At 39.9% G+C, this 27,981-nt stretch overlaps 1 protein-coding gene across 4 annotated transcripts in view; it reads left to right on the forward strand.

Moving 5' to 3' along the window:
* FNBP1 (formin binding protein 1) overlaps positions 1 to 27,981 on the forward strand; it is a 101,229-nt gene continuing 73,248 nt past the window's right edge. For all 4 annotated transcript variants that reach the window (XM_010570912.1, XM_010570914.1, XM_010570911.1 and 1 more), the window contains exon 1: positions 1 to 238. In XM_010570912.1, coding sequence (XP_010569214.1) covers positions 215 to 238 — 24 coding nt within the window. In that variant the 5' untranslated portion in view covers positions 1 to 214. The remainder of the gene's footprint in view (positions 239 to 27,981) is intronic.

Raw genomic sequence — 27,981 nt, forward strand, 5'->3', positions numbered from 1 at the left:
TTTGCGGCGCGATGAGGCGGGAGCGGCGGTGAGCAGCGCTCGTCCCCATCCCGCTCCTCTCCGCACCCCCTTCCCCGTTTCGCCCCGCCGGGGCTCGGCCCCTCCGTGCTGCGGGGAGCGAAGGTGGAAGGCGACCCGACCAAGGGGACAGAGAGACCTCGAGCGCCCACCCCGCCCGCCCCTCAGCGCCGGCCCTCGGCGGCGCGGCGGAGCCATGAGCTGGGGCACGGAGCTGTGGGTGAGTGAGGGAGGGAGGGGACGGGACGGGACGAGGGGAGGGAGCGGGGCCGCCGTTGCGGCGGTTATCGGGGAGCGCCGCGCCCGCCCCGTGTCATAACGGTCCGTGCGGAGGGGCCGGTGTGGGCCGGCCGGGGGTGCTCTCTGCGGGGGAAGGGGGGGGTTCCCCCTTTCTAGAAACTTTTACGTGTAGCCTCCGCGGGGAAATGCCAGCAGTTTTATTTATTTTCCTTCAGTGAAATAAAAACCCGCTCAACAGCATGGGGGGGGGGGAAAAAAAGCGACGGCGGTTTTAGAGCGGAGGGAGGCTTTCAGGCAAAGGCTGGGGTGGGTTTTGTGTGTGGCTTCTGCAAGAGGCTGGAGGAGAGGCTCCGAGGTGGATTGATATACAAGGGGGTCCAATTTCAGGAGAGGGAGCTGCAGGGAAGGAAAGCCAGATGATAAAATTTCCTTTCGCTGTTGTTAAGGGGTTTCTCTCCACGCTTGTTTTGAAGGACGGAGGTTTTTACTGGGAGAGTTTTTTGTCGTGTGTAAATAAGTACGTTTTCATGGTGGGGAGGGTTTCAATGTGTAAAGCTCCTTGATTGTTTTTGAAGTGAACCTGGACAGTATAAATGCGTTTGGTTTACGGTGGAACATTACTGGAAAATACCAAACTGTTAAAAGGAATGAAAAGTGGATAATAGCGATTTGAAATGGTCCCTTGCTAATCTGGGAAAATAAGGGTAGGCAGATAAAAGAAGTCTTGAAAGGCAAAAGAGATATACATATTCAATCACAAAGAGGACATGATGCAGCCATGTTTGGCAGCGTGATGGTGGAGCATGGAGCAAAACCTGTTATTGAGGGCTTGTAATAGTGGACAGGAGACTGTGCAAGCGGTTGTTAATTTAATGGAGGGACATTAAAAATCTTTGGACAAATCTGTGCTCGGGAAGGGGGGAGGAGGAAGACGAAGGTAGTGTTTTGAATGGAGAAGTCAAGAATGAGTGGCAGAGGGTCATCTGGATTGCACAGCGCTGCAGGATTTTGCTCCTGTATGGATATGTGTTTGGCTAGTAACTACTGTGAGCTAAGATGTAAACATATCTAAGCTTTTACACTGTCTCTGTATAGAAATGGTTATTTTAGATGTGCTAATTGCTGTCCTTTCTGGATGCATTACTGGCCTATTCTGGCAGTTAAATAAGCATCCCGTTTTGCTGTGACATTGTAGTCGCGTTATAGCTAGATCTGGTTAGAACTAGACAGTAAATTAGGGAGCAAATGCTTACTGAGAGGTTATTGTGCTATGTTTGTATATTCCAGAGAAAGAAGGGTGATACATACTGATGAAATATTGTAGTGATGTTATATTGATTCATCAGTATATAAACAGCTCTGCTGCATGGGAATGTTTCTGGGAAATCTGCAGTTGTTGTCTTTTTCTGCATCTTGGATGCTTTGGGGGGAGATGAAATAGTTTGAGTGGAATTAAAGTAAGAGTCAGTATAACAATTATGACACAGGAAAATCTGAATTCTCAAGATGGACCTAGTTATTTTTGCATTCTTAAAAGCGTGCAAGCGATACTGAGTTGTTTCTGTGCAAGAACAGCGGTAGTAGTATAGTGCTTATAAATAGTTCTTTCTTTTTTATGTAACCTTTACAGGTGTGTGTGCAGTCATATATTTGTCTTTGTAATAGCTACAAACTGCTTTTGTAACATTTTTTTTTTCCCCTGAAAATTTTGTTGGTAAAATTATCGTCTTTGAGAAATGTAGCAGGTTGCTGAGGAAGAGGGTTGCACCAACAGATTAAATGATTCTAGATACAAAATTGGCAGGAGTTGCTTTATTTTAAATTGGGCAGAGCTTTGAAAACACATTGGTTTCTAGTGCTTTGACTATTTAGGCCAAAATACTGATTTCCCTCTCCATGTTCTCGCTTTCACTGGGCAAGGAGGCCACGCAAGCAACCTGTATTTAATATATGCTACCTCCTCTTGTTGATCATGGCATGATTTTTATTAAACAAAATTAAATTTCCATTTACCTTAGAAATTAGTATTTGTTTTAAGTAGTCAAGGACTGTCTCTTTAGGAACAGGTGTTGTAAGCAACAAATGCCTGTTTTACAATGTGACTGGTATATGATTTGATGGACTGAAAGTTGAGGCAGTAACAAGTGTCTCCAACTGTAGTTTAGAAATTTGAAATTTGCTAGAAAGATTAGCGTTGTTTGATCAGGCTTGACTTGCACCCTGTATCTCTGATGTGCTGATCTACCAGACTGGATGTGTATTCATGATTCACCCCTTTAAATGTAGCAAAGGAGAAGTAAAATTGAGCTTGCTCTTTAGAGCATGTAGAATGTTAATGAGCATGGATTTATGTAGAATTTCTGTTCGTTCCTGGAAAAAGAAAAAGCTGGTTGCAGAAAGCCTCATACTTCAGAAGCAATAAAATCCCTTCGGCAACATAGAAGTTATTCCCAAGGCAGACTTTTAGCCTTGTGCTGTGATATGAGTGTATTCTGTGCCTCTGGCTTGCAAATCCTATTGCAGAGTTCCTATTGATATTTCACTTGAATCTAGACTTCCGAGTTTCATCTTAAGATTGGCCCTGTGACTGTAAATGGACCCATAACCAGCAGAATTATTAGAGGTACTAATGCAGCATTTGTATCATGTATGAGGCTAAATGCTTGGGATAACGAGATCATCTGGGGCTTCCAAGCAATCCAGTGTTACAGAGCAAAACCTGAAGGTCTCATGTAACCGTCTGTGAGTTTCCTGTGTGTAAGCACACTGTACAGGGCAGCAGTGGCTGCTCTGTGGTTTGTCAATCTTCCCAACCTCTGCAGAAGTCTTTCTTCCTGTTATACTTGAAACATTCAGGAGCTGGAGGAAGAAGTGGTGGGTGAAGGACAAATTACAGTCATGGGACCAAACCATTTTGTTTTTTCACCCTGGTTCAAGAGTAGCATTAAGGGCTAACAGGTAGGAGGGTATAGCAGATACTTATTTCATGTCTGGTTCTTGAAATTGGCAATGTTTTCTAAATACTTAGCTAATGTAAGTGGTAAGTAAAAGATTATGTGTACTGATGTACAGACCCAACTTGTACCTTCAGTCAGCTATGCTTTGGGGACAATAGGCTGTAAAAACATGCTTGGATCTCTTTCACCCTTTTCCTTTCTTGGGTAATGGGGAAGAACACAGAGCATGGCACATACAGCTATTCTGAAGGGTGTTTTAGCTAGTAAAATGCTAGTGTGTGCTACACTTCCCACCAGTGTCCTTTTGTGTGGTATGAAGCCCTCAAAGCAAGTGGTGGGAATTACATAGCAAACTGAGCTAAAACTAACCTCAGTACTTCGGTCTTTGTCTTTTGAGTGGAAAAAGCTGTGGCTGCATGATTGGTATATTGAAGGGAATGAACTTTCTTGATGATGAATTTTGGTGCAGTATGCAGTTTGGGGGAGCTACGTGCAAATTTGTGGTTAAGTGGTCCAGGAAAAACTCTGTCTCTTCAGAACACTGTCACACAGCATGGCAAGTGCAAGTGGTAAAGTGATTAAATGTGGGAAGATTAATGTCTTTGTTATGAATGTTTCAGAGGTGCAGATGCTGTGGGTTTGTTGTTAGGCTTTTTTCCACATTCAATGTCAAGTTTAAAAAAAAGTCTGGGGAGGAAGGTGATTTAATCAAATTTTTCTTTCACCTTTGTGAAAAGCTGGGTGTCTGCTAACAGCTGTCACTGTCCTTTCAACCTGTGAGAAGGTGAATATTCTGTATTTGTGAAGGACTTTAATTTGCTGCCCTTATGCAAGGGGCTCTGTTGGCCAACTCCTCATGTGACCGATACTTTGGCGACTGTGCCTTTTGTTTGTAGAGTGTTCCAGTATGCTTTAGTAGGGAAAAAATACAATTTGTGGATATAGTTATTTTTGCCTTATAAAGTTCATTCCACTTATAAATGTGAATTGTCTCTAAACTTTCTATGGTTTAGAAAATTGTTATTTTCAGTAATAGTTATTTCTTAATTCACAGTATTAAAACAAGTGGAATTCTTGTAGACCATGTTCTCTTAACTACGTCCTCATTGTCAGATGATAAAACATAGGTGCAACTCTGAGAAGGTGAAGGCCCCACTTGTGATCTGTAACTGATAAATAGTTTACTCTTTCAGTACTGGTGTCTCTATTTCATCAGCAAAATTTATGTTTAAACAGCTGTAATCTTGCATTTCTTAAATTTGCTTGAATGCAGTACTGTTCTTCAATAGTATTTATAATGTATAGGTGTTCCATACAGTGATGACTCACATTCAGAAACTGTCTGGAGTACCTAGGTGCTTTTGACCTTGGTGGCATTACATAGTGGTGTTATCTGGGCACAGTAGTCAAATGCGATCTTAAATGAAGGCTCTGTTCTTGTCAGCTTGTGCCCTGTAAGAGGATCTGCAGAGCTGGATCTAGGTTTGATGAATCAATTTCTTAAGCCAACATCTCGTTTTATTGTATGCACCACTATAGTTGATTGCATACGATAGAAATCTGTGTGTGTGTGCACGTGCTGGTTTCTGATGGGACAAGGACACAGGTTAGAAGTATTTAGTCTTGTGTGCTAAATCACAAGTTAACTCTGACTATGAACTGAGAGTTTCCATTATATAACGTAATGGGCCTAGCCTTCAAAGGTGGGTGGATGAATTGTTTGCAGCTTAGAAAATCTTCTTTTGTAGTGACAGCAAATGCTCTTCTGAAAAGTGCGTTTTATTGTAAATTTGCTGTGAATTGTTGCAACTTACTTGGCATCGTTCAGACAACTCCCAGAGGCAGAGCTGTGTATCCCTGACCCCTTCATATTTAGTAGAGTCTTAGTTTCTATTTAGTAACATGTTAAAACTCATGTATATTTCAAAGAGGCTGGAATTTTACCCACAAAAATATACTCAGAGTAAGGCACCCTAAAAGGAAATACAGCAAGAGGTTGAAAAAAAAAAAAAGCTGAGGTGAGGAATAAATGCATCTTATATGTAATTTTGGCTTGGTTATTCTAAGAGTCTTAGTAAAAGTTGTATACAGAGTGCTGGAGATGGGCACTTCAAAGCAAAATACACTTTTCATTAGCTAAGTATTCTGCATAGTTATTTGGACAGTTTTGAGGTAGCAAAATTGTCCAACATTAATATCTCTTTATTTCACAGTGGATCACTCACTGTTTTAAGTGGTCAGCCTGTATATGCTGAGTACTGAGTGAGAAATTGTTTATAGAAGTTGAATCATTACACAGTATCTTAATTCTGCAGCACGCACCTTTGTGCATTTGCCCAGCACAGGACGGTATTTCAGGCTGCTGCAGCCTTTATGTGCGTTTTAAAATTGGTGCTAGCATAATCATTTTCATTAGCTTAAAAGTAGATGATTTTTAAACTTTAAGATGATGTGCTGTGTGGGAGCTCCCCTGCTGCTCTTGGAAGCTGGTTGGTAGGAGAATGGGGTTATGTGTGAGGTCCCTGTGTACACCCTTTGGTACTTCCAGGCACTAGGAGTAGAAAGTCTCCCTTCTAGTACCTGAAGGAGTTGCTGGGTCTTTAATGTATGAATGTCTGAGTAATTTCGTTTACAATTCTGCTTTGCTTTAAGAAAGAGGATTTCTGTAATATTGTCACCAACCTATTCTTTCTTGTATTTCCTACCTATTCATTAAAGAATGGGGGATTTACGGTCTTTCAGCGTGAGTCAAGTGTGCAGAATATCTTTTTCCTTTCAGTCAGACTCTTCCCATTTGTATTGTGGCTGCTCAAGATCCCCCGCTTTCTTGAACCATATGGGAAGGCAGTCAAACATGAGACGATGTTTTTCTGGACTCTTTGCAGCTCATTAGTGTTATTCATGTTGTGAAACATTCTTTTAAAGCAGAATTTCAAAAGCTGTACTCCACATGAAGAGTAGGAGCCACTGCTGCACTGTAACTTAATAACATGCTTTACCTTGTTGCCTTTTTTGATTGCTGGAAAGGTAACCTGCTAATGAATTTTTGGAAATTCACTTTCATCCTGTTTGAAATAATGCTTCTGAGATTGGTTGTACGTTGAATCCAATCCAGCTGTCAAAATGCAATGCTCTGTTGAGTTTCCTTAGTTTTCATATAAATATTTTAAAATAACTTCCCCCTTCAATATAATTGTGTACTTTCCAGATGAAACTTCTCTTCCTCAATCCACCCCTAGAAATTCTGCTTTTCTATTTCACTTTTTTTTTTTAACAATAAGCTGGCTAAATAGGTGAGAGGAAAAACACTATTGTCTCTTGGCATATCAGTCTTCTCACTTCTTTTCAATCAATGGCTTTGGCTCTGTAATGCAAAATGGGAAAAATTGCTGTATATGTTGTATGTATGCACATAGGTATGTACAGGATATGATGGTTTTAGTCTTTCTTCTCAAGCAGGTGTGGTAGGGGTGATTTGGATCCCTTTGGAATTTTTACATAATTTCTTAGTCTCCATCTTGTCTGGATAACCTTATTAACCTGGTCAATTATTTCTTTTGGCTCAGTTTATTAAGAATGGTTTGTTGGCATTATTAAATAAAATGTTTCTTTTTGCATCTAAAAATGGAAAAAACTGTAGATGGGGTTTCTGTATTACTTACAGCACAGAGCAGCGGAGTTGAAGTGCAAGAATGAAATGTTGATTGCCCCGGTGTTCATTGCCAGTCGCTGAAACGGACATGCATGTTGTAAAGCACGTACAGAAGCAGTTCTGTTGCAATGTTGTCCTTAATTTATTTGGTGAAGAGTCAACCTAATTGGAAAAACAACCAAAAGAACAACAGCAATCCCCCAGATGCCCTCAGAAATGTAGTAAAGCAATAAAACTTGAAATGGAGTCTCTTGGGAATTAATGCCTAGTTTAGAAAGATGGTCCCCAGTTAGCTACCAAGTCATCCAGATAGTCCTTAATCCTGAAGAAATGCCATAGTGGATTATCATTCTTCTTGTTGTAGCTGAAATAACATAGGTTTCTTATGTTAAATATGTGTCACTTGGCTGTCTCTTGTTCAACATTTTTCAAGTGCTGCTTGGTACCTCAAAAGGTTTTAAAGCAAATCCTTGAATTTCACCATTTTAGTGAGGCTGGTATCCATGCTGCTATGTAGCATTTATGTATCTGAAGAGGAAAGGTAGTTTCTAGTGTTTAGACTTATTCCTCTGTGAACAGCAGGTACAATTTATCTCAAATTATTTTATAGTTCAAAAAATTTACTTTCATTGAACTGAGTCTATGGATATGCAGATAAAGTCATACTACCTGTGTGACAGGAGAATGATCATCTTGCAGAGATACTGAGAATACTGCTTTTTACTAACTGGACTCCTGGAGTCAATTCAGCTGAGCTCTGAATAACTAATAAATTGGTTATTGGGTGCCTTGGACAGTTTTCTCTGTCTCAGCCTATACTGTAGACTGAGCTGGTAACCTTCATAATAAGAAGAGCTATTTAACACTTTTTGTTGAAGTCATCTATTTGCTGCTGCTTAATTTTTTTTTCCAAGTTAGTGTGCTCTGACTGCAGTTTTCTTTTTTCTGCACCTGCCTCACATTTTTTGTATTTCAGATTAGTCAGGATTATTCAGTTGTTACCAGGGCTAGTGTCTTGCACATACTAAACATGATGCTTCTTAGGTTTTGGAAAGCTGTAGTGCTCTCATTCACTGGAGCACGGTTTTGAAATTTGGCAGACAATAGCTGTTGAACAGGGATATGCCTTCTGCTGTTCTTGAGAAAATCTGCCCAAATTAGGCAAACTTGTAAGTCTTTGGAAAAATACCGCTTTACAAGTACTCAGTGAAGGTATTAGTGCTGAAGTCTTCAAGTTCCAGTGTGTGTTGAGTACGTTTTGGACTTGGAGGGTTCTTTGTGGGACAAGACGATGCAGTCACCCACAGAATAATTGAACATGCCTCTGTCTGGTCCTTGCAAGAGTGCAGCCAGACTTCCCATGTCATGGCTGCTCGAGGCCAGGGTGGAGTGAGGCAGCTGCTTCTGCTCTCAGAAGTGAGGGTTTGGGCTGTATTAAGGAAGAATAGCGTGGGTCTGTGAGTTAGGAGAAAGTGGACTACAGCTAGGAGGGAGAGGGGATGAAAGGCATGGCTACAGTGAGTCATGCTAAAGGTCCATCTGACAACTAATGCTTCCTTGAAGGTAGCAAACTGGTTCTTCTCTTGTTATGGACTGGTTCTTCTCTTGTTATACTCACCCGAGGGTGAGGAATGGGGGAAGAGATGCAGTGGCCAAAGAGGAAACTAGCTGACTCGAGACCAAACGTGGGGAAGAAGAAGTAGAGATCACACTAGGATCTAGTTACAGAAACTTGGAGCTGCTTGTCTAGGAGCTGTTCCTGTGATTGGAGTGTCAGGAATGATGGGAATGGAGTCATTTGAGGAGAGACAATTCGAATTAGCAGTTCTGATAGCGAACTCAGGGAGGATGAGAGAACTGGGACTAACTGGGACTAACTGGGAAAAGGAACTGCAGAAATGAGCTCAGGAGGAGAAGGGGAATTGAAACAAAAAAGGCAAGGAACCAGTAACAAGGAAAAAGGTTGGATAGAGAGCATGTGGGGAGAGCAGGGTTGGACTCTGGGTGGGACAGGTAGGATTGTGACTTACTGTCAGACAGGATATGCAATGGGATTAGTGCATTAGGAATGGGAGGTCAAGAGTTTGATGGGATAAGGAGAAAGTGTAGTGGGTGCGCAAGGGGAAGGAAGAAGGATGGAGCAAAGGATGAAGATTAGGAAAGAAATACAACAGAAAAATAGTGAAGGGACCTAGCAGTCATCTTTTGCATGTTTGGCTTTGTAGCATTGCTATTTTTATGTGGCTTTTCCCAGGTAATATTTAAGCAGAGTTGACTTACTGGTTTGAATGTATGGACATTGATTTCTGTGGCTGCATTTTGCATCTTTACTCACTGTGGAAGAATATTTGACCACATCCCCAAACGAGAGCTTTATCCAGAAGTGTGTGCACTGCTGTTTTTCACCTGCTTGTTCTGTGCAGAAAGATTTGAGGAATTGTTTAGCAAATAGATTTAAAATGCATTTAGATAATATTTATCACTGTGCATTATGCTTTTTTTTTTACACGGAGATAAAAGCTTTAACACATTTATCTTGTATTTACAGAAGGAAAAAAATGACTGGCATGCAGCAGTGAGTGACTGGAAGTGTGTTTTCTCAAACAAAAGTTAAATGGGGAAGGGAAATATTTCTTGTCCCCTTGAGGGCTGTTGATCTATCAAATGTGGGTCTTATAGGAGTGGCATTCATTAAGAATGTGTAACTAGCATTTTGCTGTAGTAAAAGGAAAAACTGGCAGTAGATGAACCATGAGAGCTCTGACAGAGTGCTACATAAATATTTTTGTCACCTATCCTGCCTGCCTCTCTCAAGTATAACGGTCTGAGATGCTTTTGTTCATGTGTTGTCACTGGAAAACCCTAAAAATAAAGGGTGAGAGGAAAGGGTTGTATGTGCTGGTCAAGAGCCTTTATTTCCTTACAACTCTTTCGAGTTGTGAAACATCTGTGTTTCGCAGAGGATGCTTTTTGGCATATGTTTGTAACTTAACATGTGAAAGCTGAAAAACTGCGTAGCATGGCTTTACTTCAGTTTTCAGTGTGCAAAAAAACCTTCTAGGCAAACATTTCAGTAGTGTATGTATTGGTTAGTAGCTTCTTTGCTACTTTGCTCAAAGATGCTGTCATCGGAAAGGCTACATCCTCCTGAGGGACAGGCAGCCTACCCATGGTGATCAGGGCATTCAGTGTTTAAATATTATTGTTGTATGCTTTACCTGAAAACCAAAAGTGTAAGCTAGGCAAATGCACCAGCCTATCCTTTAGGTAATGAGAATGCATATCACATGACATGTGTGACTCGGTTCCTATTTAAATCAGTGCCCGGGGGTTTTGCGGCCTTTTTTTTGGAAGGGGGGGGGGGGGGAGATAGCTAGGTTGCAATTCTATTTATAAAGACAAAATAATGTTTCTCTGGCTGTGTGGCTGCATGCAGTCTTCTGAGGTGCAATGAGGTAGCCCAGGAAACACCCCTGGAAGGGTAGAAGCATGCATCCATTCCTGGTAAAGCATGATATGAACTGTGGGCACCTCTACACCTCCACTTCTGGATAATTGTGGGCTGTTTTTTGTTTTTGCATTGTGGCTTTTGCTCTAATTCTTGTCTGTGTCATCCTTATACTTGTATTATGTATAAAATTGTTGAAAGCTCCTTTTCCAGAGGTTCAGTATAACTGATGTGAAACTATCTTGAAATAGGAAAGCTGTAATTGTTGAAGACAACAATTTTTGCAAGAAAAGGGCTGTTGTGAAACATATGCACCTAATTTGGGCATCTTTGGAGACTGGATCCACATAGTTGTTGATGCTCTTTGAAAATACTTGAACAGAAAGCTTGTGTATCATAGTGCCAACATTTAATGTTTGTAGGAATGTGTTGAATTGTTCCAGCTAACAAAAACCTTAGCTGAGCTAAAGAATACAAATATAAATACAAATATTTCACTTGGTTTTTAGCAATGGAGTTGAAGTACTTGATGGTTAGGAACAGCATGACAAAGTAGCGCATGCCATTCCCACAAAGGTCAGAAGATCTTTTCTTTCGTATGATGTATATGGTTTTCATGCATATGATTACAGCAGTTTGTATTGACTGGAACGTGGAATCTGTTGTTGGCTTGGTATAGTTATCTTTTGTGGTTTGCTTGTGGGTTAATCCCTGGGAACAAAAAAATCTGGAATATTGACAGAGTAGTAAAAAGCTAGAATCCATACTTTTTGAAGAGTTGAACAAGTAAACATGTGTCAAAATAGCGGAAATTCAGAACCTTGTGCTTTTTTCTTTCCTCATGATACATCAGTGCATGCAGTGCTTGGAAGTTGCTGGCCAGTGGACCAATATTGATTTCCCTTTGGGGGCAAAGCATTCATCTAACCTCATCAGCAGGGGGTGAGACTGATTCCTTAATCAGAATAGCAACAATCCATCCTGAAGCTTCCTCAAGGTATTAGGGCTAAATTAAACAGTCTGGGACTAATGTGTAAGCCCTAATGCACTTCAAGAGGCTTTCTTGGATAGGGAGAATTTTGAAAATAATCAGAACATGAACCCAAAACTGAAAGAAAAAAGCCGTGGGCACAGATCACCCTTAAAAAAGGGGACTGTAATACATTTTCTTTGTGTGGTGCAATGCTTAATGCTCAGATTCTCTTAGGGAAGAAAGGAAAGAATCCATGAACTATATAGCTCTATTCAAGACATTGCATTTATAACTTGTTTTCTCTCCCTTGTGTATGTGTTCCATAGCTGTTCTAAAAATAGATACTGTCACAAATACTAAATTAGTAGAATTAAGCATCTTAAAGCCAGGAAATACACCGTTTTTTAACAACAGTCGCTACTGAGGAAATGTGAGTTCCTATGCATATTGTATTATGTCTTGATTTTGCAGAATTTTAAGATTGTGTTTACTTGTGTGCATTTTCAGAGTCTACAATTACACATTAATTTCTTCAGTATAAAAATGTCATGGTTGCATTCAGCTTTTCTGGAAATCCTTTCATTAATTTGGATGAGGAATGAAATGTTATGATAGAGCTTTAGTCTGTATATTAAGTACTCATAAGCAAGAATTAATATAATGTGTCGGTAACCTTGTTGGATATGCTTATTGGTGATTATGAATATCATTCATATTCCAGAGTACTCCAAAAAAAAAAAAAAAAAAAAAAAAGGGGTAAACCACATGAAGTTTCTTCAGTCTTGCTCTTAGTTCTTAGCCACTTTGTCTTGTTCCATCTCAGTCTGCACACCAAGTCCGGTAAGCAGTAATTTTCCTTTTTGAGAATATTGGGATCCTTCCCATAAGAGAACAAATATATCCAGAAGGTCTGAGGACTTCATAAAAGCTGGAATGTTTTAGGGTGACTCTTCGTTAATAATGTCTGTGAAGACATACTGAATGTGTCTGGTAGAAGTTGGCAGATGCTCTCATCTTAAAGACCTCTGACTTCAGAGGTGCTCTGCCAAAGTATTCTACCATAACATAAACTTCCTTTGTCCTACTGGTTCATGGCCCACCAGTTTGTGTTAGCAGCCAAAACCCCGTTATATGGGGAGATGGGTTTAAACTTCAGGGTTTATGAAAAATAAGATCTCTACTTTCACTTTTTTGGCTGAGGGCAATAGCAGTTTCAGTCAAGCTTTGGACCAGAGTTGTAGCTTCCAAAGACTATTTTAAGTGGAAGCTATTGTAATTACAACAACTGAAGAGCACCAAATGACCTTGTTGTCCTTGCTGTGGGAGGGAATGTTTTTGTCAAAGTATGAGAAATACCCTTTCTTTCCCTCACCCTCTGTGTACATAGGTAAGCATGCATTTGTTTTCCTCTTTCCTCCGTCTCTGTATCAGACTGGTTCAGAGGCCAAGCTTGCTTTTCCTGCTTGGCAGATGAAGCATCTAGTAGATTCAAGTCAATATCCTCTTTCATATTTTTTAGATGATTCAACTGCTTGTCAAGCAAATGGTCTATCCCTGTGTTATAAAATAGTTGGGGAGTCATGGGACGTTCAGGGAACTGTGCCCAGAAGCTCCAGTTGCTGCATGAAGATCAGTAGCTCAGATCCATCCAAGTCAAAGGCTGGACAGGAGGTTCCTGTTTGTTCTTCTTCAAACAAAGGCATTTCTTCTGTGTTTGAGTGCTCTTTAATCTAACAGGCAAAGCTGCAGCAATGTAATGGATGAAAGCTGAAGTAAGAAAGCATAGATAGGAAGAAGAGTGAAAGGGGAAGAGGAGGAGGGCTGGCACATTGTTATTTTTAATAGCAGGAGTTGATACAGATTGCCAAGGGACTGGTAGATGTTCTGTCTGAAGGAGCAGCTGTTCATTGAGATTAGAGTCTCTAGGCCCACTGTAAGCTTTGGGGATCCTTGGTCATGTTGTGCCAGTGGTTGCGTGGAATTGCTGCAGCAGTCACCCTTCAGCTGTGGGCTTTTCCTTTCGCAAAGTTCACGAAGATCTGAGCTCTTGTTTGTCAGTCCTGCAGAGCAGTTTAATCTGTGTGACTGCTCTGGCTTGTGGTGATATTGCTAGACGCTTACAATAGTGGGTCATTCATTTTGGATAAGATAGATGCTCTTATTTCTTGAAATTGTGTTCTGGGTAAGCATTTCTGAGCATGAACATTTGGAAGATTTATTTTGGGGTTTTTTGTCTTTTTTTCTAAGGCAGTTCAGTTTACCTAAAAATTACATTTGAATTCAGTTTTGAAAGATGATATTCATCCTATATTTTGTACTCACATAAAAAAAGAGAACAAGGAGTATTTTTTTTTTATCTTCCTGTCCCAAGATAAAATGTTAATTACTATTGCATAAGTGAGGCGATATATATTAACTTAACATCTGTATTTGGAAATATTTGATTTAAAGTTTGTAAACCGTATGATTTTCTTCAGCCTAGACAGAAAAGTACAATGGAATAGGAATTATAAAGGTGACAAGAAAGCAAAGATATGAAAAGTTTATTTAACTTTTGGGATTTTGTTTGTAGTGAAGTTTATTATTTTTGCTTAAATTACAGCCTTTTAATTTTAGAGAGAGGATAAATTAATGAGATCTATTTTCACCTTGCCACCATTATCACTTCTAATATGAAGCCCTTATGATAAGCTTTGTCTCATAAAGTACTTGCACTCGTGGAAAACGTTGCTTAGACTATTTGTCTTTATCAGTGTATCTATTATTTTAGAAATTGCTTGTATTTTGTACCATTGTTCAGCTAAATCACATTTTATAAAAAACTGAACCTTATTCTTCAGCCTGTAACCTTACAAATAATTTCAATTATTTCAGCATACATAAAAGCTGAAGGCCTGGGTTTATTGTTTATGCACCCGTTGTGTCTGTCTGCATTATGGATCTTTGGCGCTTTTTTGAGGTTAATAAGAAATTTAGATCATTGTGCTTAATTTAGTACTGCTGACTCTGCTCTCTGAACATCTGTCACTGTTTGCATTAATGTCTGTGCAAGGCAGTGCAATGTTCAGAACCTTCGGTCTCATTTCAGGCACATGTTTTTCTAGAGTATTTATGTGTCTACTATCCCAGCTAAGAAATTTTTTCTCCGGTACATGCAGATGCCTTACGTTTTAGTTCTGAGCTCTGGTGAAGTAAATTTTCTCTTTTCTGATGTTCTGCAGCAGGACCAGTTGTTTTGTTAATATCCCATTATCTTCTGCTGTCCCCCCATGTGTCTTACTTTCCGTGAGTAGATTATTTATTCTCAAAGACGCTGTTCTCTTTTGCGTCTCTCTTGCATTACTCATAAGATTAACTCATCTCACCATGTACTTTAGAATATGCGACGTATGTTTCCAAAAATGTCAACTGAAGTGCTGTGTGATAACCTCTTGCAGGCTTGAGTGCCAACTCAAGAAGTGTCATGTTTAATGAAGGAAGGTGTCTTATAGATCAATTGAATATACTAAGTGTAATAGAAGCAGCAAATAATTTTCTCTGATTGTAAGACTCTAGATAGTAACTTGGTATTTTAATATAATGGGAAGACTTTTTTTTAAAAAGTGTTTTGAGGTGGGGAGTTTTCCCAGGTTACATTTGCCCTGAACTGTAATATCCAAAGCCAACATCTCTTACACAAAAAATGAGAAGTTTGCCTTTACTGTCTTATTCTTTGAAACTAAATGCTCTAATACCACCTCATTCCAGTAATAAATGAGTTGGAAGTGCATCTAGCAAGACTTTTGAGGAGTGCCTCTCAGTGTAATTTACAGGATGTCAACCCTTGTAGTACTTAAGTGTCTGCTGTTTTAATAAGAGCATTGCTTAAAGTGTTGTGCTGTTCCAGAAGTCCCACTGACTTCTATTTATTTATGTATTTTATGAACCTGGGAGGAGTTGTCATAGCAGTTGTTGCTGGAGATCCCATCACTGTTGTGCTAGGTAGGCATTGCGCAATCAAGGCATTGATGGGCCCTGTATTGCAAATTGTGTAATACGAATTAAACACAAGTAAGATTGGAAGGATGGAGTGCATGTCACTCAAGGACGTGGAAATTGTACACAGGTCTCAAACCTCTCCCATCTCATGATTCTTCCGGTCTGGGGAGAAAGATAGTAACTTCTCTTGCACCCACATTTGTTATGAAAGTTCTTATGTGTTGTGAAATTGTAAACTGCTGAATAGTTACTGTACTCTGAGACAAAGTTAAAAAGTAAAATAGAGGGTATCTATTTTATTGTATCTTCTTACACTGAAAAATCAATATAGGATGCTGATAGATACCCGGAATAGATTCTCTATACTAGAATTGCAGTGTTCACTGGATGCTATAAAAAGTCTGTATGTCTGACAGCTGCATTTCAAAGAATTATTTTTCCAATGTACTAATTAATTCCCTTCAAATAAATAGTCATACAAAAAATGAAATACAACAACATCAATATTTAATGGCATCTGCTTAAAACCCTTCTGGTCTAGACTTCTGAAGACGTGCAGGGATGATATTCACACATCCCTGATAAAGAGAGGATGCAATGTGTGTGTGTGTCTGATTTCTTTTCATTTAAGGAGTTAATGACTTACTCCTTAAAGATGTAATTGTGAGATGCCCTACGCAGCCTTGCTCAAAAATAATGGGTTGTAGGAAACAGCTTCATCTCTCTTTGTAGGCCGTTGCACTGTGAATACATATTTGGATGTTACCAGAAAGAGGGTTTCTGTTTGCCGAATGGGATGAGCTGGTCTCTGCCTTGCAGCACGCAGGATCTTCCAGTTGCGAGTGTGCAGAAGTAATACTGAAAGTGGGCTGTAATTTTTCTCTTGCTTCAGGAAAGAGTGAGCCTGGGTGACCGACATCTTATTCTGCATATCACATTGTTTCCTGTTCTGCTGCTGAACAGCACAGCTACAAACTGACCTAAATTTATGGTTGTCTTACGAGATGCTAGTCTACTCTTGAGCGGTATTTTGATATGTGAACTGGCCGTATTCTTGTTATTGCTATGTTATCAGCTGCTTATTTTGAATGGCAGGCTTATGGAGAAGTGAATTTGTAACAGATTTGCACATAATTTGTGGGCACTGTTTATTCCAAATAGACCTGTAGAGTTGGGGAATCCATTATTTTCTGGAAACCAAGCCAACATCTGTTAGACTTCCTCCCACAATAGTGATAGAAAAGAGCAGCACCGTGCTTGCCATCTTCTTTTGATACTTTGTGGTTTATTATTGCTGTGACAGGAAATCACAAGTAGCACATTCTAATGTAAGCATTCCCTCTGTTTACTTTTTTGTTTGTTTGTTGTGGTAGCCTTCTACTTGATCTTCCAAGAATGTGAGAAGAGTGGAAATCAGGATTGTGTAGTTGTGTAGCTTTATTCACAAAATTTCTCTGCATGTGCTCTGTGTGCAGTACATTTCTATGACATAGTCTTAGTAAAGCAATTAATTAAGAAATACTCCTGTAAAACATGCTGTGCTATAATACTGACTCTAAACTTAACCAGAAGCTCTCCATTACTTCTATTATGAAGATTTTTGTAATGTTGAACTGTAGTTTTAGTCCTTTAACTAATAACATCACAATTTATGTGGTGTGGTGGTCTTGGTTTTGTTTGTCTTCAAGACAGAATGCTTTTTATTGCTGTCCCAGTAATCAGTCCAAAGTACAGCAAGCAGCTTTACGCTTGGAAAAAACTGTAGCACCCTTTCAGAAAATATCTTTGGCGCCTCAGATTTTTTCAGCCTGCTAACACATTCAGAACACAGGACAAGCAGCTTAAGATCTGAATGAGATTGTTCACCAAATGAGTTGGTGCAGCATATTAATTTGCTAGCACTTCTAAATGCCTGCAGTGTTACAAGAGCCTGCAATGTCACTAAAATACCAGGAGCTTTGTTGGCTCTAAACTCCTTAAAAGAGAGTTTAAAATTCTTGTCTGCTTGCCGTAGCCTTACCAGCTTTATAAGGAATTTCGAGATCTGTATTTGAAAAATGTTGCATGTCCTTGGCTTAGCAAAGTTAGTAAGAATTTTTTCCTGGTAGTATTAGTTGTCTTGGAGTTTCATTGTGCTGTAGGTTTTACTGTAGAGCTCGTTATTCTATGAGGCTGCTATTAGTGCTTTTATCTAGATACCAATGGATACATATATTGCATGTTTTGAAATGTGTTTAATCTCAATGGACAGTCTAGGATTTATGTTGAAAAAATAATTGCCTTTGCAGTTAGGTAAACTAACATAATGTGGTTTTAATGAGGCTGGGTGCAGTCAACCTGATTTTTTCATGTGTATTTTCCATTCCATCTTAAGATTGGGAATTGATATTTAAATGCCAGAGTAGAACTGATATGACACTAAACCATTTTTCTTCTTTTTGTCTTTGTGTAGTAAACCAACACCTGCCTCCCCCAGAAGGAGTATTCTGTCTGGCAGTTCTTGGAGAAGAGGGATATGAATGGATTTTTAAAACTACAAAAAGTTTCAAACTTTAGAAGTCTATTTTCAGGTCTTAAAATGGATGCTTTTATTCAGAGATTGAACCCAAACATTTTAGTGAAAGCTGTCTAGATGGGTAAAGCATAATGTTAGTGCCTGCTGCAGCAGAACTTCCGTCTGAAGTTTATGAACCAGTACTGAATCACTGTTCTGAACTGGGAATTGAATATAAAGCTGTCGCAGCTGCATGTTTAGGAATGGAATTAAAAAAAAAACCCCAAACATTTAGTGCTGTCCCTTGTTTCACTGATACTGGATTTAGGCAAGTATGTAGTACTGGAAGATGGGATGGGCGGAAGCAAGTAGCCAGATTGGTGTGACATACGTGTGGCTTTTAATCGTAGCTCCAATAAGCACTGTTATAAATTGGGTAGTACTTTTCTTCATGACTGTGTCTAAAAACTAGATTAATAGAAGATGACTGTTTACTGCTGTAATTCACATTAGGGTTGTGAAGATGCGTGCTTATTCAAGCGTTGTGAAGGCTTGAAATCTATATCAGGGTACCATCATAATTGTTACAGCATGAGTTATAAAACACTCGCATGGTTTTTTTGGAACCCAAGGACATGAGATTGTTGTTGCAAGAAAACTGAATTACCCTTTTTGCTTAGCTAGACTTGCCTATCCAGCTTATGAGCAGAATATCCTTGCTGAGGGAAGCAGTCTTTACTTAAAGGATCAAAGGATGTTGCTTTTCTTGTTCAGGATGGTGAAACATTATTTATTCCTGATGCTTAGGTTTCCAAGTCATATTAGTCAAAAGAGAGTGTAATTGTTGATTTATTTCCATAAAATGTTCTGACTATTTTACTTTGAGAGGCCAGAGGCTTTGTAGGGAGCCAGGGTGGAAGGTTTGTACAGTCAGTAAGAAGATGCCCTACTTTCTAGAAACTGTAATTTTAGGTTATCTTGGTTAGCATGTATGGTTAGCATACTGAACTTGAGCTTTGTCCATTGGGGCTCAGAGCATGGTATTACTACAGCATCTTTGTGGGACAGTCAGCAAACCACTGTCTCGCTCGCTGTGCTGTGGTTCCCCGCTTGTCTCTGATTGTCTGTGAACTGGTCCCTATTTCAGATCTGTTAGGTGTATAAGTGCTGCCGATACAACAGGGCTGCTGTTAGAGCTGGAGGATCTTTGCTGCTTCTACAACTTGCTTCAAATGCTCTCCGATCAGGTGGTTGGGCACTTAAAATTTATGGATAGTAGAGATAATTGTGTTATAAAACTCTAGTTCTGTATGTTTCATGAATGTCATGTTGAGAGGGTAGGAAACACTGATTTCTTCCCATTTTACAAAGCTCGGTGACACATGCTCTCTCTGTTCTTGTATGAATGTTTATTTAGTGTAATGGAGTTAAATTTACCTCTTTCCCTTTAGATGCTTGTAGTTGTCTCATGTCCTGTGGAGAGTCTCAAGTATCCTTGAGTGAGTAGCTCGGATGACTCCATCACAGTCCACAGAGCATTGTGCTTGGCTGTGTGCGTGCCTCTGTATTGACTCTGCAAACCTGAAATGTGTGTGGGAGAACTTTCTCTTGTATTCTAGTGTGTAATTTAATTGATGTTTGTTTGGTAATTTGCCTCAGATTAAATTATTCGTTGTCACTACTGAACAAATGCTTTGTGTGCTTTTGGTGGGTCAGCATTTTGCACAATATTTCCCCTTCTTTATTCCACCCACTTTGCATTCATTTATTTTTGCCGTGATCTTATTACTGAGAACTGAGAGAGGCTTCTGTTGGGAGGAGGGGGGAGACCCAGTGGAGTTTCAGAGGGGCTTTATATAGTGATTATTTGGTTAAGGGAAATGCGATTACTTTTCCTCAGATTTAAACTCTGATTTAACATGAGTTCACACTATAATTAATGGAAGTTGTTACCTGAGGGTAAACTTTATAGAAATGGAATAGAACTGAGCATGTGAGAAAATGAGTGTATGCTCTCTCTTAAGGAAAAGAAACTTAAAGTTATCAGAGAATCCTTGTTTATTGATAGCAATATGTGCTTTGATGCACAGGTGGATGTTTCTGATCCCTAGCAAGATGTGTCAGTGGTAGAGTTGCCACATTAGTTTTGGTTTGACCATATTTTAGTTTGTTAATCGTAGATTAATTCTGTGGCCATACAGGTGACCTCATCTTTTGCAGAGAAGGGGCGTGACAAGATTCGGCTTAAAGTTTGAGTATTTTATACAAGTGGGATCAGTCTGAAACAATGTTGTTGTCAAAATCAAGACAAATGGCCTGACCTGACACTACTTACAAAGTACTGCAGTGTGTGTGCAAATGCAGCAGGGGTTAGTCCCTTTTCTGAAGCGTTTTATCACCTGAAAAGCTGAGATGAGAACGTTAATAGGTAATAGGAAAATATTTGACAGGATGTTAGCTGCATTTCTTGGTTGCCATTTTCATAGCTGTAGGAAGAGTTGGGTCTTATTGTAATAAAAAAAGCTGTGTGACAAACCCCAATAGATGGATTTAAGGAATAGTGTCTCTTCAGCTTGTCTTCAGCTCTTTGCTTATTTTCTTTCTGGCCTAGTTCCAGAACTAATCTATTTTTTTTGCCAGTGTTGCTTGACTCCACTCGACAGAGTGGAGTGTATGAGTGGATAATACTGAATTATGAAATGCACTTTGAATAGAGTTTGTTAACAAATTTTGAAGTGATCAACTTTGAGTTTAAAATTTAGGTTGAATTTATACCTAGGCTTGCAGACATTTAAAATGCTACGTACTCAGAACAACAGTGTCATTCTATTGCATTAGATTTCCTGAATCATATACATCTCTCTTGAGAAGTCTCCTGTTTTGGAAACCTAACTATTTCTTAGTCAGAGCAGAAGCACCAAATCTAATTTCTGGGTTAAAATGGAATCCAATGGCAGATAGAAGGCATAGCAGTAATCTTATTTGGTCCCGAGTGTGAAGTGGCCCTTGAAAAAAATCTAGGACTGTATTTGTATATTTGTAAAGTCATGGTATTTAAGATATTAAATGCTTTATGAACCACGTTTGTAAAGGAGTGCTTTAGTCTTTTTCAGCTGTTAGTTTCGTTTAATTTGGAAAAGAGAAGAGGGAACAGTCTGTTTACACTTTTCATTTGAACTTTAGGGAAGGGCTTCAGACACGCTTCAGGAGGGGGGGCTTATTTTTTGACCCTAGGTATTGCCATTGCTCCAATGACACTAGGAGGCAGCCTCCAGCTAAGCAGAATTAGTGACTTTTACAACATCTGTCTTTTCAAAGCATCTGCATAAACATCCCATAAGGACACCATGCCTGCAGTGGAGTTTGGTAGTCAATTCTCAGAGAGCTTCACAGCCAGAGGAGGAGGTGAAAATGAGTCAGAGGAGTAAAGGCTGTTCTCTTCTGTTTAATAAATAAATACATCTTCACTTTAGCATCTGTGTAGAAAAGAGATTTGCACACATGCTCAATTCTACACCTGACAGGTGATTAGTTTAATAGAGATTAGAAGATCAGAAGTTTTAATATTGAGAATATCAGGCATACCTGGCGAGGCCTTTACTTTTTTTTTTTTAAATGTAGCCCATAAGGGCTACATTTAGTTAGAGGGAGATCAAGAACTCTTATTTTGCAAAGTTTTAACAATTTCACTGATTTTTTGTTTTCTTAAGTGGATATATATAAATATAACAAAATTAAATCCCCCCCAACCAAACAAAAAAACCCTCCCTCACTCAAGTATTACTCCTCCAAAGAATTCAAGAGAATGGGATTGAAATTCAGGAGTCCCTAAACTCCAGCTGCGAGCTTAGAGCAGTGTCATGTTTGAAAAGGTTTGTTATTAGTGACAAAATTGTGCACACGAGGATGCATAGAACAGCTTGGATATTCTACATGATGAATCCACTATGGCATTAGTTTACGAAGAAGTTGGGCAAAAAGCTAGTTTCCCCAAAATACATTCCCACAGACTACTACAGTTTGAAGTATTGTTCTTGTGGATAAGATTGTACAATGGTAATTCAGTATGGTTTTGGATAAGAGGGCAGAATTGCCTTTTTTGTCTGTGTCTTTTAAATGGATCAGCAGGCTTGTTTGTTTTTCTGTTGTAGTTATCCATGCAATAAGCAGGAACACTGTATGGTTCATTTTTAATAATTAGTACACAGCTGCCCAAAGGGGAAACTGTGTGGGCAAGAGATCTTGTTGATCTTTGTTTTAACAGCTGGTATTATTAAGGGAGAGCTTCGCAGAATGGAAAAAAAAAAAAGAGAGGATGAAAAATCAGTCAACAGTTAATCCAGAGACGTAGCCAGGCACCAAAAGATTTACTGGGAATTAGATCTAAAATTGCATTTGTTCAAATTATTTCAGAATAAAAGAATGGGTGTGTATTAAATCGGGGAAGTGGGATGGTGGTGGGGAACACTGAAAAGTTGCAACATTGTCAACTGAAAAACCTTACTGGAACAACAACAACATATATTTAGCATTGTTACCATGCTGCAACTCCTGAGGGAGGCAGCTCGGATGTGGGGTTCTGCTGTGGCTCATGATTTATACTGTCCCAGCAGCAGAGCGATACACACCAGAATCTGCTCATTTTCAAAGCTCTTGTTTATAACGCACAGAACAGTGAATCCCTGTGGGTCATTGCAGCTTTCAGTCTGCAGCTCTGGATACTGTCAGCAAAAGCCAAATCCTTGTCCCATTCTATTCCCCCAGGATGAGCAGAAGGAAGAGGTTAGCATTGCTTTGTTTTGTTTCTTTGTTTTTTAAATGAGTTTCATGGGTATCATTAATGCTAATGGTAGAGATGCATCATCTCTCTGGGCCCCAGTAGATTTTAGTAGTTATGAGCCTTTGTTTAGCTTTTGCTTAGCTAATGAGTCTGGATTTTAAGGTCTAGATTCTGCTGCTTATCCCCATACCTAGTAGGAATAAGTTCACTTAAATCGGTTGAATTGTGCTAGTATCATCAAAAGGAGAAAGCAGCATGTGCATGTTTGTCTTCAGTTTAAATAACTGTACAGAATAAATGTACAGAAAAAGGTCGAAATGCACTCAGTCCTTCAGTAAAAATAGTGGGTATTTCTGACCCTACATCTGGCATTAGTTGAGGTTTCTCTCTTATTATCTTGCTCTTTAAGAGCTTTCTTATATCCTGGGTTGTAATTTGCACATTATAATGTATTTTGAAACAAAACTGTGTCCTGTTATGGGGTTTCTTGCATGTATTTTATAAGCAGAATTGTATGCTTGAAAAGAAGTGTTCATTTCTGAATGGCCTGCTTATGACAGATGGTTCTCATTGTGGCAAAGTCGTGCAGTGCCTCAAACCTCAAAATGTATAAACTTACTTGAAGGAAATGAATTACTGCTGCAGCATGGCCATCTATGAACAGTATCCTTGGACATTGCAAACAATGTTTTTTGAGCCTTACCTTTTCCTTATTTGAAGAAAATGATAATACTCATTTTCAAGAGCATGAAATTCTGACACCTCTAAGGTGCACGTTTCCTCTTTCAAGAGATGTTATACAACTTCTTAGAAGCGTCTCCCACTGATGACAGCAGATGACTTGTGTCAAGTGTCTAATGCTTCTGTATGGCCTTTTCAGGTAATTGAATAAAAATGAAGTGGCACGTATATAATGCTCTGTACTAGATGGACTTATGTTCTTCCACATGTGCCATTGAGGGCATGTAACCTACATAATTGCACATCAAAATCTCCCTTGTTCCAAGAAAACCAGGCTTCCCGTTAGCCTTTTGTCTGCAAAAGGACTGTCTTATTTTCCCTAACTATCCAGTATCCTTTGGTTTGGTTGCTGTTTCTTTTAATGACCTATTGCTCATCTGCTCTGTCCTGCTCCAGTTGAGCTGTTTGTATGCTCCTGCCTTCTCACTCCGCAGAATTAATCATTCCTCTCTGTTGTCTTACCTCTCGCAGCATCTTTTTAAGCTGCTGCAGTACCAGCAACCACATCCTCTTGTATGGCACATCCTCTCTCTCACCTTCCTTCCTGGCTGCTGTGTGAGCACTGTTACTTGCCCTGTTGCTAGAGGGACCACAAGTTCTGCTTTACCACATCCTTTGTAGGATACAGCAGGCTACGGGGGGAGGAGAAGGCTTGGTTTGACACCGGGATGGCAGAGGTGGAAGGTTTGGGGGGGTCGAATAAGTTTGGGCTCCAGTAGGTTCAGGCTCCAGCGAGGAAGGCTGTTTGCTGTAGTGGCAAGAGCAGCTGCTGGAGCCAACACCAGGAGGTTTCTTGCAGGAGCATCTGCTCCTCCTGGAGCTCCACCGCTCCTGCACCAGCAGCCGGGCGGCAGCAGTGACTCATAGGCTTCTGGCCACTGCAGGAAGGAGTAGTTTCAGTTCACGGTTTAAGCTGTCAGCAGAGAGAACTAGACATTGAGAGTGCATGTGTACATCTTGGCAGTTGATACTGGTTGTACTCACACAGGGAAGCATCTCCCGTGAACCGCGTGTCAGGTTTTGCAAGGCTTCCGTAATAGGTGTTAAAGTGGGTCACCAACGTGAGTGCTCGGGCTGTGCTCCCGGTGACCTGTCAGGCAGGTGGAGGTGTCTTGTTGCCGACCTGATGCTCTGTGCTGCTGCTGAGGGAGTCGCTCTCCCTCCCTTCCCTGCTTTCAAAGCTCGCTAGCGGGCTTTGCACTGCTGTTTGTTGTCATGCTCTCTGTAACCTACTGCTGTGGTTTAGAGTCTGCTGTTGTGCATCATCTTCTCTACAACGAGGTCATAAGCTACACTAGTATGATGACAAACTCGGCGTTTTTGTTAGTGGGGGATGTGCCTATGCAGCTTTGCTGTAGGGGGGCCTTTCTGTTAGGTGTTGCAAGTTCATTTGTTCCATGCCAACCCTGATGATCTGGTTGTACTCCCAAAACTGGCCATGCCTCAGCGTGGCTGTAATACTCGTTTTGCTCTCCAGGTGCTGGCCATTGTGTCATATGCTCAGGTGGCTTTTTTCAGAAGTGCTTCTTGTTTGACTTCAGTCAGGTTTCCATCAAGGTAGGGTTAGGGTATGGCCGAAACATGCCTGTGAGACAGCACTTCTGCTTAATTAGCAGGAGGGGTCACTCTTGAGTTTGTGGAAGGTGGTTTTCTGGGTGGGGATGAGTGTGGTTGGTCTTGGGAGCAATTAAGAGGGTTACTCCCTGTTGCTACCCTTTGCTGTGCAAAGGGCCTTGCTGTTATACTGGGGCAACATTATTTTAAATCCAAATTAAAATTGGCATAAATAATAGAACTTATTTTGCTTTACAGCTTCAGCAAAATGCTGAAGAGAGTAAGCATTTCAGGGCTGAAATACAGACCAGAAACTGCTTAATTCAAAATGTTTATTGGAACAACTAGGACAATTAGAGTTGAGTTTATCTAGCAACATAAAAGATGTTTCAACATAAAACATAGTCTGTTTCCACTCTTGATTTCTGGGATATCCCCCCTCTGAGTTTGAAATGTACTCAGTTGCCTAATTATGCAGAAAAGAATCTTATTTTTGTTTCTATTTTCATCTGACTAGATCAAGTTCTGAGGTGAATCAGAAGAGATAAAAGAATAGTTAAAACCGTTTTGGGGATTAATGGAAAAATGAGTTTAAGGGATGGCGATGAAGGGAGGATGGAGGTGAGAGAGTAAGATGGATTTTTTTTCTGGGGTGTTTATTATTCAGCTTGAGTGGAAATATGCCTGTTTAAGCTGAAAGGTCAGGAAGAATTTATTTAATATTTAAAGGGTAAAATGAAATTAAACACATGGATGAATGGGAGATATGCATGAAAAGTTCATATGATCATAAATAGCTTTGTGAACAAGAACCGGATATACAAGGGTGATGGAAGGGTAGATTCATAAAACAACTGGTAAAGCCACAGAATCATTTGAATGTCAACCAAAAAGAGATGGTCTCCCTGTCCCATCGGTATGCCTTCCATGGTGCCATTAGTCCTCCTTGTCTGTGCTGCGTGAAGCAAAAGGTTAGTGTCCTGTACTCCATTTCATACTTAACATGTATAAACACAGATGTTTGTTTAGCTGTGATTAACTGAGGATTTCACTGACTATAGCTGACAAGTTTTATGTGGGAAGTTGTCTCTCGTCAGTAGTGGCTGAGTCAACAGATGCTGAAGTGCTTTTGTATTTTCTGCTCATCTCTGTTTTCTACAAGGCTCTTGCAGTGGTAGCCTGTACTTTATGCATTTTCTTTCATTATTAATTTGCCTGAAGACTGTTAACATTTGCATACAGTTTTATTGTAGGTCTCCGAGGATCTGTGATCTGAATTCTGTTGTATTCTGCTAGCACTGTAGTGCCATATGGGACTTAACCAAGGCTGTGAAGGTCTCATCATCTTGTTAATTACTTTTATAATTTGAAGTTGTTAAACCATGGAATCTAAAAAAAGTAATTTAGAATTTGAACGCTGTAATGTATTCTTGATCTTTAATTCCTCTTTGCCCATGGAACTGGGTGAGAGTTTAAAAAAAGAGGGATGTGGGAGGAGAAGGTATGAACCAGAGGTGAAAATTAGCATTTAATTCCCCTATTCCTACTTATGTTTTAGGACAGTGGATAAACAAGTATTTTGGGGAGGAAACGGAGTCGAACTCCCTGGACAATGAGGCAGTAGAAAGTCTTCAAATACACTTTAACATTTAAGAATCGTGGGTCTTGTATTACGTTGCTGGATTAGACTTTATAGGAGGAATACACTAAATATAAAGGCTTTGTTTTTCTGTTACTAGCATCTGAATTTTCAGCATACTCTTTCTTCACTACTTGTCTCTGTATTAGCATTCTTCTTAATTTCGCACTTCTGCACCACTACCTGTGAAAATAGCAGAAAGTGACAGAGTGACAGTTCAGCCTGGTTACTGGTATGGTAAATGCTGCCACCTAAAGCTAATCTGAGCAGGTTTGACACGATGATTAAAATTGCAGCATTAATTGGTAAAGTCTCCCAGAATCTAATGTTTTGTTCACATTTGAAACCAAATAGAAATCCCAGGACTTCTGGCCTAGCTGTATGGTGGAGTTGGACTCCATGTCATCGGCCTTTCTGTTTGTGAAAAGCACTTAGCAGACACGGGGAGTACAGCAACCTGAGTGAGTATTGTCTGGCTGCGGAGACACTGAGACTGTAACTCAAGAGTAGAGTGAGGACACCCCCTCTATTTCAGTAGATGTTAATGCTCAAGCCCTTTGGTGGTAAATTTAAAGCCCCATCCATCATTGAACAAGCCTTGTGTTGAACTATTTTGCAATAGGTGGAAGAACTCTTGAAAGAGGAAGGAGTATCTTACTGAGCTGATCTTCAAAGACCACATGAATAACACTTCTTTATTGCTCAATAATTGCTTGTACTCCATGTTATGTGGCTTAGAAATAGGAAGAAAGCTTTTCTTGCTTTTGGTTTTTTAATGGCTAACTTATTTCTTCCCAAAATACTTTGCATAGCTGGGGAATGTGACTTCAGGAGAACAGTTGAGAAGTGAGGGGATTTGACAGCTTGAAGTAGCCATTAAAATGAGGAAAAGCAAATAGGCAGCACTATTTCCATTTTAAGCATTGTCAGGGTAACAAGCACACAGCCGAGTTTCAGAAAGAATGCATGAATGTGAGGTTATTTGGGCAGCAGTAAAAATACCGGGAGAGAATTAATGGAAACAGAAATGAACTTAGAAACACACTTTGCCTTAGGGATAAAACTTTCAAAGCATTCTGGGTCCTTGGATGTCCAATTCCCATTCAAGTTAATGACTAAAGTTCTTCTTTCCTCTTTTGAGCTTTAATTTTTTGTGAGCATGCTCAAGAATGTATTAGGCTCTGAACAAACACGATGAGGCTGTTTGTTCCAAGCAGCTTGCAGCAGAGGCTCTGCTTTCCCGCCCGCGTGAAGTCAGGTGGGTCAGCTTGTATGTTCAAACTCCTCCATCACTTGGGGAAAGCATGAAGTGTTTGTTCTGGCATGTGTTGCTGTCATTGGGAAGCTGGTGGAATCTGATGAAGAGGAGTAAGTTACAGCTGTATGAGTAGGTTAATTGTGTGCACATCTTGATTGTCAATCAAAAGTCTATTCTCTTTAATAAGCTGTTGATATCACAGTAAGTATAGGGACTTGAAAATGGGAGAACATGAGGTTTGGCAGGTTG

The sequence above is a fragment of the Haliaeetus leucocephalus genome, unplaced genomic scaffold (assembly GCF_000737465.1).
Source record: "Haliaeetus leucocephalus isolate CR32 unplaced genomic scaffold, Haliaeetus_leucocephalus-4.0 Scaffold306, whole genome shotgun sequence".
Classification (NCBI taxonomy): Eukaryota; Metazoa; Chordata; class Aves; order Accipitriformes; family Accipitridae; genus Haliaeetus; species Haliaeetus leucocephalus.